This window comes from Dermacentor albipictus, chromosome 6, assembly GCF_038994185.2.
Source record: "Dermacentor albipictus isolate Rhodes 1998 colony chromosome 6, USDA_Dalb.pri_finalv2, whole genome shotgun sequence".
Classification (NCBI taxonomy): domain Eukaryota; kingdom Metazoa; phylum Arthropoda; class Arachnida; order Ixodida; family Ixodidae; genus Dermacentor; species Dermacentor albipictus.
This window is the reverse complement of record NC_091826.1, coordinates 95669388-95683830: the sequence shown is the minus strand read 5'-3', so window position 1 is coordinate 95683830 and position 14443 is coordinate 95669388. Positions and strand designations below refer to the sequence as shown.

The following is a 14443-nucleotide window of genomic DNA, read 5'->3' as shown; positions in this document are numbered from 1 at the left end:
GTGGGATTAGAGGGATGAGGTGCAAGTGCTTTCGCCTCCCCTCTGCACAATATATCCATCGTAACGAGTTTGGTCCGTTGGTTGTCGGTGACGAGACCCACGACTTCAAATCCCACATCTCCTACACTTCGGATGACCTGGTGAATGCAAGTGGCCATGTAGGTCAGAACTGAAATCAACTTCCCCAACAGAAGTGTCTCTTTGCCTATGATATTCCAGCTTTTCATTGATTCTAAATTCATCCACAACAAAACCACATGTTTTAGCCTCCGGTGTATGAAGCGATTCAAGTTCTGCTTGTAGCCGACAGCACACCAATTCACTAAATCCGATTTCTCGAGATATACTGCCAATATATTTCTGCAGAGTATTTCTACAAGGAAATTTTAGCAGCTCCTTGGACCTTAGATGTTCATAGGCCTTGGAAGACAAGTTTCTTAGAATCATGCAATGTCTCACTATTAGCTCTGACCACGCTGGCCGTTGCTTCTTGTAGTTTTTTATCTAGTCCAGAAAAAATGTCGCCTCCATATTTCCCTCTTCCGCATCGGGTGCAACTTCAAAAAATGCGTTCGCGTAGCTTTGCTTTTTGAGTTTTTGAAGCTCTTTCCTATAGGAATCTACAGTCCTCTGAAACATTTCATTCCGTATTTTTTGAGTGCTCGCTCTTTTTCTCGCCATCGTTTCCGTTCGACAAAAATGCTTGAAGAGCACACTGCCGTGGAAGCATGAACACCGTAGGAGCGCGTTGCATAAACTTTGGTCTGCGGCAGTTCCATACGACTTGAACAATTAGCACCTGCCTCGCCTGTGTCCTTGCGACTCCAGAGTCACCACGTTGATTAAGAAACACCAAGCTGGACTTTCATCTGCGTTGGTCAAGGCACATTCATATCCAACTTGCCTTCCGTTGTACGGAGTACGTCAACTTTCGCTGCTTAGAGAGGCAAGGCTGTAGAGAAGCAAGAACTGTAGCCATTCCGCTCGCACTCTCATCGGCCAAGCATAGATTTGACGAACCGTCTGTTGAAAGCCCTCGCATACGTTTCCGAATGTTGGCGTCCCTTCTTGTGGTTGCGGGAGCCTTTCTCATGTACGAAGAGAAGCCAGAGAAAATGCTCGGCACAACGCCTAGTTTCAGCTGCCAGTTCTTGCAGGTATCTTTGAAGTCTGATGCGTTGAAATGCAGGCTGCACACTACCGAACAACTGGAAGTGGAATTTGGCTCGCAGTCTTTCCTGGAAATCGCTTTGAGCCACCGTGCACATGCATTGAGGTCGGCGGGTATCTCGTGAAACGAGACACCTGGCTCCTTTTGACGCTGACTCGGCGCGCACAATGGCACGCAGCAATACCGCATAATATCAGTATTTAGCGTTAGAGAAGCATCGAAAAGCTTGAAACAAGCAAGCGCACGCAATAAGCACACGTAGCACACCGAATACGGCACACTGTGACTGTAATTATGCCTGCCTAACGGTATGTCTCACAATGCTTATTAAAGGTCCTTGTGACGCTCTATACAGGTTTAAAAATGCGCATTTACCCCGACTTTTCGAAATCCGTCAGTTTGAGGTTAGGAAGTTGGTCTTGCTGTTTTGTGGCCCGATTTAGGCGACCACAGCAAAGCGCAGGACGATTCCTCACGCTGCTGTATCGGGCAATAACCGGAAACGAAAGACGCAGGTGGGTTCCGCGAAGGGGGGACGCGGGAAACACCCATGCGTGGAAAAAAATCGGATTATTGGCTGCGTCGTTCAAGAGGCACCAGATCTGCACCTTCGCTAGGAACAAAAGGCTGGAGGGTCCGAGTGAAGGAGGGCATTCAGGGAGACTGGCGTGAAGATAAAAGATGTGGGGTGCTTGAGGTTACCGCTACCGCTAATGCCCGTGCGCTTCCCATATGTCCCGCCGATCATCTCGGCCACGGAAAGTGGGCGACGTGCCACTGCCCAGCCGGTTTGAGTATCAATGTTTGGCATCCGCGTGAGGTTTCTGAGAATGTCTGTGAAAACGGTGGTAACTTTACCACCACTTAGCCGGCTACAACCGATGGAAGCTTTTTGTGCCATTGCCATCGGGTCCGAATTATAGTGTTTGGTTTCAAGCGGACCGGGCCACAGGTGCGCGGCGGACTGAGTTTTCTCAGTACTGGCAGGGCAGCCCATTGTCTGGCAGTCACGAAGAACATAAGCCGTGGTTTCACGGAAACATTCTCGGCTGCTTGCGTAGCGGCCGCTTGCAGCAGAAAGGGGGAGGACATCAAGGGCCAATGCTTGGAGCCTAACGTAGGGGAGAGGGAAATGACACGTGTCTTTGAGCAATCCGATCCCCTTGCGAGTTGCAAAGTGTGCCACTGTTTCCACCGATGCCTTGTGCGGAACGAAGGTGGTTGTGCTATTGGTGGCAATTATGTGAACTCGTAGGTGTGATTAGCCAGTTTGCGACTCCTTTGTGCAACTGAAGGCTTCAAAATTCATGTTTTGATTTTGCGGGAGAGTGGAGTTCGGGCTTGGACTCGGACAGACGCCTCGGCGTTTGAATAAAGCGTCTGTTTAGCGAACAACGACTCTTAATTCGCGCTGCCACCGTGCACTCAAATCACCGAGGCGCGCCGACTTCGGACTTTAAAGACTTTCCCTCTTTAACTAGTGCTCAAGCTACCAGAGGATAAAGGAAAAGGAAATAACCTCGTTGCCTACACGTTACACATATCGTGCCCCTACCTTTCCCCAGTTTGAACAAGCTGCCTAAACAAACTGGGAGCCTTGTATGACGAACGGAATTGAATTCTTGGGATTTACATGCGAATGCCACGATTCGATTCGAGGGATGCCGTAGTGGAAGACTCCGGGTTAATTGACCCCAAGGGGATTTTCAACGTGCCCCGTACGCACAGAACACGGGTGATTTTTACAATCTGCCGCCACAGAAATCCGGCCACTGCGGCGGGGATTTAATCCCGTGATATCGTACTTAGCAGCTGAACACCATAGCAGCTAAACTGCCACGGCGTGTTTCGTATGACGAACAAGAATTTTAGAAAAAAAAAGTACTCAGTAATTATTTACAACGTTAGAGTTAAAAAAAGCACGTGAACGTTTCGCAGCGCATTACATTAAAACTTATCCCCATCTTCATGGAAATTGAAGTTGGAACATCATGCCGCTATTTAGGAGCCGGGGAAGCATTTGGGATAACGATTGTACAACAGCTTGGAGCGCTTGAAAAAGTGATATTCTACAAACGCTGCAGTGAACCCACGCAGGTTAGACATGCAGCGCTTGTCCCCCAGAACACTTTTGCTACTTAAACGATATATAACTACGGTGAATCGCATAGTTCAGCAAGGAAACCAGGAAAAACAACTAAATGCCTGGGAGAACGCACAAAATTTGAGAGAAAGCAAGTATTTAGTGAGTAGTTTGAAACAGCATAATTTACCTAGACAGTAGACGCTTTCGGTATGTATAACAAAAAGTGATCCCCAATTTTATAATATATATAAAATGTGTACCTTTTTCTTTTTCTACTGCCAAGGCACGTGTCCTAATCTAACTCTTGTGATGAATCAGTCTCAAATGAAATTAACAGATGGCCGATAGGAAAATGCGAGGCAGTGGTCTAACGGTATTGTAATCACTCTACATGTTTACCTGGGGTGCGATCGCGCAAACAGCTCGCTTTTCCGTTCGTTCGGTCTGGCTGCGACGTCACAAAGTAGGCCGTCCGCAAGATTTGTGAGAACGGGAGGGAGAGCACAGCCAATAAACGAGCGAGCCCAGCCCCGGAAGTTTGCGTCACCAGTTTGAGCTTCGATCGGGGACGATACATTAAGTGCAGAATGTTTGCGATGCTTTAATAATTAAACACGTAATATAAGAAAAAGATTCTTACTGTTGCAACATATCTGCCTCGGAAATCTCATGCGAGAGCAGAAAACTAATTTAAGCGGCATATATTTTGGTTTAGTCCGCTAGGTGGTATCGCACACGTCAAAACAAATTGGCGGGAGCGCGCAGTTCAATTGCAAAATCGCTGTTCGTCAGTTGCCAAAATGTCGTCGCACAAGAACCTCAAGCTTGGCCCTCATGTGTCGCCACACCAACGTGAACTGTTGGTGGCGTTTATGGAGGGCCATCCCTATCTTGTGCGGGCATAGTGTGCACTCACACCGGAGTGCACGGTGGAGCGGAGGTGGCAGCTTTGGAGTGAGCTCGCCGCCCTGCTGAACACTGAGGGCCCGGCCGCCAAGACAGCCGAACAGGGCTGTTTGATCGCTATGAGCGTCCCGTCGACGCAGGCCACTACACCGGGAATGCGGCCCCGAACCGCAAAGGCCGCCTTTGCAGTAGCCTTGCCGGCCTTTGACAACGGGAAGCTTACCCAGCCCTGTTGCCGGCCCACCACGGTTATTGCTTCCGCAACTGCGTGAATGCTTTCGCTCACGGAAGCTTGCCCCATCGATACGAATTCTTCGCTGCCGATGGATCTTTGGTAGCTCCCCGTCGCGAAGAAACGGAGAGCACAAAGCACCCTCTCTTGCGTCGTGATGCCACCGGTCCGAAGGCCACCGATGGAGTCTTCCAGTTGCTCGCAGAGCCAGCGCACAGTGCGCTTCGAGAGCCTGAAGTGGTCGCGGAACTCTTCCTCGGTAAGCTCGTCAAATGCGTCCCGAAAGATGCGTTGCCGAGGCTGCCCGAGCGACTCCAAAAGCGCGATAATAGGAGCAGCCATCGCGACTCGTGAGCACCAAAGAAACCGCCGAACAATGAACGCGATTCTCTGAGCACAACGTGAAACGGCGAGCATTCTCGACAAATGCACTCGGATCAATCAAAATTAAAACAGCACTATTTATATTTATCACAGCGCAGGCGCAGCATTTAATTTCACTGTGATCACAGTTGTTTTCAATAATTAACATCGCTAACGTTCGGCGATGGCGGATCGCGTTTTAATCTCGAAAAACTCGACCCCCGCCAGGGCCAGCCATGTTCGGCGAGCGACGACATTATGAGCAGACGACAGGCGCATCGTCTGCTACTAGCGCTGCTATGGCAACGGCCATTCATTCTTCGAAGCGAATGCCCTTGTCGACCGTTCCACGAAAGCGGCCGTTTCCCCTCGCTTTTGGAATGATTGACAGGAGTGTGACGTAAACGCATTTTGTGGTCCCGCCCCGGCGCAATGGCCACCGTGACGAAACGCGCGGGCGCCAACGAATCACGAGAGGGCAAGCGAGAGAACGGAAAAGCGAGCTGTTTGCGCGATCGCACCCCTGTATCAATAATGAAACACAAAACAAAAACATGACACAAAAAAATGCAATGAGACCGCACCACACAGCTGCTGCTACAGACTGCCGACACTGCTCAGTATTGTGACGTGGTCGTGACTTTGAATAACACAGTAGCAGTACTGTGAACGACAAAACTAACTTTTATTGGGCGAACCTGTGCCCACAAAACAGGCTGCACTTACAGCACAACGATAGCGGCGAAAACGCTCGGCGATCGTAGAAAATCTGATCAGCGGGTCAAGCGCGTCGGCTTTTATAGATCAGCCGTCGAATGTTCCAGATTAACCTATGTGACCCAGGTGTCTTCCACAAAGTTCTACACTATTCGCGTCACGCATACATGCAATCAGATTACACAAGTTGCGGTGAAAGACAGTGGACGGAACCATCGATAACATTCCGGAAATTTATTTTACATGCAGGCGCAGCCTGCGCTGCACGATAACATTTGTTAGGTGGCCAAACGTGGTCGCCCGACAAAGATAAGTACATGTGTCAGTATAGTCTGAAGCGTACAACGTACATAGCGAACGTGAGGAATACCGAATGCAACTGGGCAGCCTGTGGACACGTGTATATATATATATATATATATATATATATATATATATATATATATATATATATATATATATATATATATTGTGGTGTTTCATAATGACAATTGTGATACCATAAGCCACGCCACCGTTCGGCGCCGCGAATTATAACACCTTATAATCCCGCACTCTTGGGTTAAATATAGCAAGCTAATTTTCCTTCTTCATGGGGACTTCCTAATATGATTAAACGGTCTGAAATAACTGGGCATGATGGAAAAAGCGCAACGTGAAACTTGTGATGCCCGGAATTTCACCAGCGCCAGCGTTTCCTACAGTGCCAACATGTATGGCGCACCCTGTTCGTCGTCTGCTGCAGCTTCTCGCGGCGAGCCACGAAGGATAATCATCACTGCCGAAGCAGAAGGTACCTAAAAAAGCGTTACTCATGTGGCTAATGCATTAAAACTTGGCCTCAGCTGTTCTGTTGGATTTTGGAGCATCCAGCCAAAAGTGCCAAACATGTGAGAAGGCGTGGGGGGGGGGGGGGGGTGTTCTATTGACAGACTTTGCTTGACAGCGGTAGCGCAAGCGGCTCCGCTGCCGTGCCCCTGGTAAATACGCCTGCGCTTGTTCATTTCTGAGCGGAGATGGGCCGATAGCAGGTAGATGGGTTCGGCAGGTAGGCTAGGCCTAACCATCCGTGAAAGCAAATGATCTCGGCAAAGGTAGCTGTGGACTGCAAAGCTGTTTGTATTTGAGCCTCAGAACCTTTTATTTACTATTCTTTAGTAAACTATAGAAAGCGAACCCCCTCAAAATTGCATCAGCTTTTTTATCGGTGCAGCAATATCAATCAGCGGCAGGTTTCCTGGGGTTCTTTCGAACACATTCAAAGGAGTGCTGGGTTCGTTTATTTCAGGTTGACTCCACAACACTGCGATAACTCATCAAGTGCGTACTAATTGCTCAAAAAATGAAGCTTTTCTGAGCTTACGTCTTTTTCTTCTAGGATACAGCTATCCACAAAGTGAAAAGGGAAATGCAAAAAGAAAACGAAAGTGGACCAATCGCAGACGCCGGCACCACGCTCTTTATTCTGTTATGGATTTTCAGTGCACTTACTCGGCCCCATCGAATTCCCCTGCACTTGAGCGTGCTTATCGCCTCTTTTCAGCCATTAGATAAGACGTGCCGCTCAATGAAGGCAATGTTATTCGTTTTTCACACAAACAAAAGGGACCTCCTATGAACGAGGAGAGAATTTGATTGGTCTGTTCACACAACCGGTGGGTCATCGCCCGATGCTTGCGTAGGTGGTTACACAGATTTGAAGCCATGAGATTGGAGTAAAAACGTATTGGAATAGCTTTTCGTTATAGGGCCCCAGTGCGGAGTAAATGCAACCTGCGTAACTTGTGGTACCAGCCACCGAATTGCAGGGAGAACCAGCGTGTGTGCCACACACAACGCTGGGCTCGAGCGTCATCGCAGCGAAACCAGCGTCTCGTCCAGCGCGGTCTAGCTCCTGTTCAGTGTTCTGGCCGATGTTCGAGTGACTCCCAGTGAGCGCCCACACCCCTATGAGAATCCAGTGTCAATAAAGGCACTAGTTTTACAGTGAAAGGCGCTGTTTTTTATTTTTTTCAACAGGGACGAGTTTCAGAAATACCATAATAGCTTAGTTCTGCAGTCGTTTTATCAAGTTTCAACTGAAGACGTGATCGCGAGAACCGTATAAAAACGCATTGCTCTTATGAGACGTTGGCCGGGAAATGAAAACAGAACGTAGTGTTCGGAGCAACACATTGTACAGAATCGTATCAACATTATTACAATATGCTCTTCCCAAAAATTATAATAAATGCATTGTTACGCATGAATGTAAAGTGTGCCTAATTTTGTCTGGTTCGTCCATAGATCACGTCACGCGGTTACAATGTACACCTGCACTTTCGTAGACTCCACACTGTAAACGTTGCTCAGTGCGAGGCCGGTGGCGGCACGACCAGCGAATACCTGCGGCAATATAGGTACTAAATCTGACTAGGTGGTAAAAGTGGTTTTATGATTTCGGAAGCAAGGGTTCGCCACGTCCGTCAAGTAAAATCGCCTTAGTGAGCATGAAGCTGTCGTCCCGCACATTATAATTGCTCACAAGTTCATGTCATGATCAAATCATCCACGTGGTGGTCGTCTGTTAGACTAGATATTGCAGGTTCACGGAGACAGACGGTGCCAGAACAAGCGATAGCCTCTGCTAGAGCAGCCTGGGACGGTCCAGGATGAGTTATTGTAAAAGCTGGTGCTATCATGCAGCTGCATAGTTCCAGCATGGTAAACAGAAATCCAGCACGTCCGCCAAGTAACAAAGGGGGGGGGGGGGGGGTAGCCTAGGACTTCGCGCAGTTTTGCAGCAGTAGCCGTACAATGGTCAGTCAGAGCTATGGGAAAACACGCCAGAAAGCACCTTCTGCCGCAGTCTAATACATATATTACCTTGGCCATCGCTTGTTGTAAAAAATAGATGAACAAATAATACGCCATTTCAGCTTCACATAGCGCACAGTCGTGAGAAAACGATCGGTGTTTCTTGAAATAGGGGTCAGAAAAGTTCGTCTCGACTATTCCGTTTCTTTTTCCAAGGTTCATTCTTCAAACCACTAAGCAGAAAAATGGCGGCTTACCTCAGCACACCTTAGTTGGGAATGCGAAATCATTATTGTGCATTTGAATGGCGCTCAGCGGTCCTTCAGTGTTGCGCTGTGAGAAATGTAGGATGGCGTTACGCGCTGCCCGAGCCAGGAAGCCACAGCAGCATGCGCGACTAGTGCCGCACGCTACCGACGCGATAATCATGATTTATTGGCATTCCCTTTAAACGGGGGCGGTGACAAGTAGTCACCTAACCTGCTTGATTTATTCAGAAGGGCTATACCTGTATTTTATCGCAGCACTCTTGTAAACATCTAATTAATCATATTTTTTTCTTTCAGAACGTCTCTGTCTACCTTGTACCGCTACGTATGACTGTAACAAGTCTGGCGATATTTGTCTCTTCCCTGTTTTTTTTTTTTTTTACACAAATGATCTAAACGTCCCTTGCTTCTCTTTACTACCGACAGGTTCCTCCTTCCACCCACTTTAAATCCAAGCCGTTTGGAAGGTGTAAGTTACCTACGGGTCTCCCTGAGTCAATCCCTTCGCATTCCTTTAGGGTGGCCTTAGTGGTCTCTGGATTTTACCTGCAGCATGCACAAGCCTCATCAAGTTGAGAATATTTGCTGTGGTATATTCTTGTCATTAGGCAACCGGCGCGAGTCACAAATGTCAAGACTCTTCTCTCCATGTTGTTGAAATTTTCCCTTCTAATTTCCTTTTTCTCATTCTCGTAAATCTCCGTGGTCTTTTTGTTTCTATTATTTGCATAAAATTCACTGTCTCTTTCTCTCTTCCCTTCTGATTATTCCTGGTTCTGTACTTACACTTTCAATTATCTCGTACATGGTTGCCAACTTTCTTGACCTCTTCCTCCATTCTGTATCCGTTCTTTTCAGTTACAGATATTGGCAAACTTTAGCCGCCCGTGTATTTTCGTCTGTGTTCCTGAGGTTTTCATCAAAAGTAATTTTGCTTCCACTTCTCTGACTTCAAAATAGGCCAAATCCATGTCACCCTGGACTGCCTCATTTGTGGTTTTACCGTGGGCTATCAAAGCCAATCCGCCCAGCGATCTTTCGTTAACTTCTAGCCTCGAAATGATATCCGGTTTTAAGCATAGAATGGAATATGCGATTGTTAGCGATGGTACCATTACTTCTTTCCGAATTCCACGCGCCACCTTATATTTATTGTCGCTCCAAATTGCTCTAATTTTCATAATTGCTTCCTTGCGCTTCCGAGTTACTTTCACATTGATTTTGTCAGTGCTTGAATAAGTATTTCTTTTGTATGTGTTTACGCCATGGTATGTTTATTTATTGACTGTGTGTTAGACATACTGTTGAATTGACACCACGTAATTACTTGTCGCTTCATTAAATATCATTTCCGATTTCTCTGTACTAAAGTCAAGGCCTAAATTTGTCGCTGGGTTGCCACAGATATTCGCAGGTGTCTTTAAATCTGTTGTATTGTCCGCTAGTAGCACTAAGTCGTCCCCATACATCAGTGCGGGAACTTTCTGTTGCACCATTCGTCCATTACGCATGTAAGATAAATCAAACTCTGATTCGCTGTTTTCCAGTCATTTCTTTGTGCCCTTAGCGCATGGCGTGCGTGAGCAATAATGCGGCCACGCCAATTGGGTAGCCAATGGAAATTTAGGGGTCAATTGGGTGCAGCAAACGAATCAGGTCGGCATTTTCGCTCAACGGGCCATTTGACGTTTTCGCATTACAGTAACTTTTGAACGCCTTATATTAGACTGGCCGAAGGGGTGCGAATCATGCTTCCCACTACCCGTATAGGGTCAACGACAGCCGGTGAGGACACTATTACCATCGAACAGCACATATGCAAAAAGACGATGAAAAGTAGGGTAGTCGTCAATGCAACATGAAAATAATCAAGCTACCTTACGTATGTAGAAATTTCCCTTAGGATTGCCAGAGGGCTACACGAATCCTTCTCTTTACGGGAATGATTAGAAAGGAGTATCGGGACGCGTAGGGTTTGATGTTTTTATTCAGTCTTTTCAAAGTATTTATACAGTCAAATATGTTGAGCGTAAGAGACTTGAACCACATCGACTGTTATCCAACATGTAAATGAGAACCTTACACAAAGTAACATCTAAGAGACGACAAATATTTTTACGAAGAAGAAAATGTGACACAAATGTATAGGTCTACAGATCTTGGCTTTTGTGCCCACTTTGTAATTTTGTGGTGCTATCACCATAGATTGAATTAACAAACGACAGTTTCCTCTACATCAGGTTTTCTTAGCTACACTTTCAGCTGCAGTTGTGAGTTTGGCTAAACAGTGTCATGGTTTGCGACGGAATTATTTGCGAATATTTTCTCCATATAGAAAAGAGTTCAACTATAGAACATTTTGTTTCAATGTTATCTTTTTTTAATGTTTCCGGTTGTTTATATATAGAGTTACTTTACTGAATCAATCTCTTCAGTAGTACTCATTCCTGCTGCGCTCAGGACCCCAACTATGTTTTTGTGTAGTATCTTATATTTCACAGTTTTCTGTCGGGCTTTATATATGTCCGTTTTACAGGGATTTAATACCTGTGACGCGCAATTGTCGAGTTGTCTTTCAATTTTCTTTATCGGTTGCTCTAGAAAAGCCAGGGTCTTTATTTGCAGACTAGACTGGCGCCTTCCTTGATAATCGACAATTTTTTTAGTTTCCTTCAATAGATTGCAATAAATTAGGTTGTATGAACGCTTAATTATTCACGTTTACTGTTTTTGTCGCAGTAATGGTTCCAGTAAATAGCTCTGCTTATGTGAGATATACATTGACCCTTAACTAATGCTCGACCTTTTTTGCAATGCATTAATTGTTTATCCAATGGAATGGTTCCGAAGACCCTGACAATAATTATTGTATTTAGTGATACATTACCTCTAGATTGACTGATGCACGTTTTTATGTACCTGACTATTGTATATATTGCAGACAAAAGAAAGCACTTGATATATAGTCTGTCATGATTCAGTTCGCAAAGAGCGCTTGGCATCGATATTTCATTGTACGTCTTCGATGAACTGACTGATAAATTGACTGATTGATCCGATTATTAGTAGAATGAGTGATTGGTTGATTTATTGATTAATCGGTGTACTTTTCCAGCCGGGTACATGGACGCTTCAAGTGGAGAGTTCAAGCAAGGGACGAGTCGTTGTCAACATCCATGTCGTGTCCCAAATCAAGGATCTGAACAATAAGCCGGTAGTGGCTTTGTGCCAAATGTCGGAGACAGTGTTCAGCCAACCAGAGGATGCCGTTATACTTGTTGATGTGAGGAAAGGCATCAACGTTGTTTTGGCGGCAAATGTAACGGCTGTGGTCCGTAATACACAAGGGCTTAGTTGCCCTGTCCGGCTGTATGACGACGGCGAGGGTAAGGACTTCTTGGCATTGTGTTCTATTTATTTATGGGAGAGAGCATCATACATTTTAAAGAAGGCTATGGTATTATATGTGTTGTTTAGTTAACTCGTACGAGACAAATAATGCTCATAAAATGCAAGCAGAATTGTTATCAGGAAAGGACGAAACATGTGCAGGTAGCCTTCCGTGCACTTGCAGGGCCGTTAGTGCCGGAAGTTTCTCATTTCCGGCACTAATGCACCCAAGTACACGAAAACTCCGATTGTGATAAACCATATGATCAAGCCTTCCAGTAGTGTGATATCGTGCATATAAACAATATCTCGCAGACCCGGCGCGGTGGCTTAGTGTATTGCTTTGAGCTTCTGCGCCCGATGTCGCCGGTTCTATACAAGCCATGGCGGCCACATGGTATTTGTATACTCAAACAAAGGTGCAGGTTGCAGAACCGAGGGTGGTAAGAATAATTTGCCCGATAAGGTGTTCCTCATAACGTATTCTGGTCGTTGTAGAAGATAGACTGCAAAATTTAGTGTTAGTTTTAAGGCGAAAGCCTTAAGTTTCCAAGTTTCGTCTTTGTGCTGCGCTGTAATTAATGAATTCATGAGCATGTACAGCGGAAGACCGATGGCCCGGTTTCACATCCAAATTATGTGTGCACACACACACACCACACACACACGCACACACACACACACACACGCACACACACACACACACACACACACACACACACACACACACACACACACACACACACACACACACACACACAACAACTGTTGCAAGGGTGAATAGCATGAAGCAGTATGAACAGGATGACACTAGAGGGGGATGAGGGCTAACTTCTAATTAAAGTTTATTGTGAAAATGAGGTAACTTGTACAGTTTATCCGAAAAATTAGACAGCAAGAAGGCCAAATAAAAAATTGTGCTTGATGCAATCAAACATCAATAAAACGTTGCAGGAAGAAAACACACATCAAAATCCCAAGTGCAGGGAAAAACAGATCATTACAATTGCCAATCATGTGTGCCAGCTATATCAAGAAACATTCTTTTTTTCCAGCAAACATACTCACAACTCCTTTATCGAAACATGCTCTTCCAGTTCCAGGCCACTGAAAAAAAAAGAAGCTTGTTTCTTGGAAGGTAGTCGCATACGCGGTTGGTGATCACAATTATTTTTTGGAACACGTGCGCTGGCACCGATTTTTGCCATTCGAGTTGCAACACATGAAATGGCCTTGTCACCTTATCGCGCGTCTCTGTCTCACTACGCTCACTAAGACTTCCGCCATGAGGCGCGCTGCCAAAATAGTATTGTCCCTCACGACAGTAACGCAGGCGCGAAGGGACAGAGTAGAAAAGGATGATCGCAATGGTGGGATCAGTGAACGGTGGGATCAGTCGCACCTGGCTGGTATTGAAAAAAATACAAGAGGAGGCTGCGTGTGCCTTCTCCTATATTTGTACGTAAGGGAACTCCCGCCACATTTACTGGAGCTGGCGCTTCAGAGCCAGCGCAAAGCTGGTCTGCCACAAAGCCAGTCTGGAATGGCGGCGAGCCTACCATATGAGCGAGGCGGTAAATTGTATTTTTTCCTTTAAAAGCGATTTGTACATTACATATTCCTGTCTGAAATTAAAGCACTCATAGCTATCTGGTTAGTGCAAGCAGTCCAATTTAAGTCTAGTTCACACCAGGGTACGTATTCTGAAACTATCCCCTTCGGCAATAGTATCGCCGTCAGGCACGCTGATTTGCGCGTTGAGCAAAACGGGATGACGTAATGCTCAACCATTTAATCAGTTCACTGTATTTCGCAAAAACAGCCAATCAGCGCGCTCCAATGGCAAAAACATAGCCAAAGTGATAGTACCGCTGAAAGTGACTGGTTCAGAATATGACTCAAGTCATCGAGTAGCCAGCGACTGAGTGAAAGATATTGCTTTTCGACCAAAGTGATTATTTCCGGAGATGTAATACGCGACCGATAGCTTTGCAACGAACTTGATCTTGCGACTTCTGGGACTTAACAGTGGTACTAAACCCTTCTACGTTTTTTTCGAGCATGCGTAATCATTGCAAACTATTATATATATAGAAAGCAATATTTTGCTACTGATGATTCATTTGCAAGGCCACAAAGCTAGTGGAAGTCTGGAAAAAAATTGCTCTGACATGACTTTACCTCATATCGACAAAATTTAAACAAACAATTGATTCAAAGTTATGCCTAACTGATACTGTATTCACGGGCTCTTGGTACTAATTTTACAGATCCTGATGTCATGGCACAAGATGGTACGTACAGCGGCTACTTCACCCAATTCACGGGTGGAGGAAGGTACCCTGTCAATGCATACATTTATGGTGACAATAAGACTCGACATGCGTACCGTACGCCGGGATTCCCCCCTGACGCAATTGCTTGGCCTACGGAAGACAACCAAGGTGGGTTGATAAAAAAGTCAAATGATGAAGTTTTACGTGCAAAACAACTTTCTGATTATAAGGCACGCC

At 45.8% G+C, this 14443-nt stretch overlaps 1 protein-coding gene across 5 annotated transcripts in view; it reads left to right on the top strand.

Moving 5' to 3' along the window:
• LOC135907494 (calcium-activated chloride channel regulator 1-like) overlaps positions 1-14443 on the top strand; it is a 158352-nt gene that overhangs the window by 130400 nt on the left and 13509 nt on the right. For all 5 annotated transcript variants that reach the window (XM_065439194.2, XM_070520899.1, XM_065439193.2 and 2 more), the window contains 2 exons: positions 11656-11926; positions 14201-14374. In XM_065439194.2, the coding sequence (XP_065295266.1) occupies positions 11656-11926; positions 14201-14374 (445 nt within the window). The remainder of the gene's footprint in view (positions 1-11655; positions 11927-14200; positions 14375-14443) is intronic.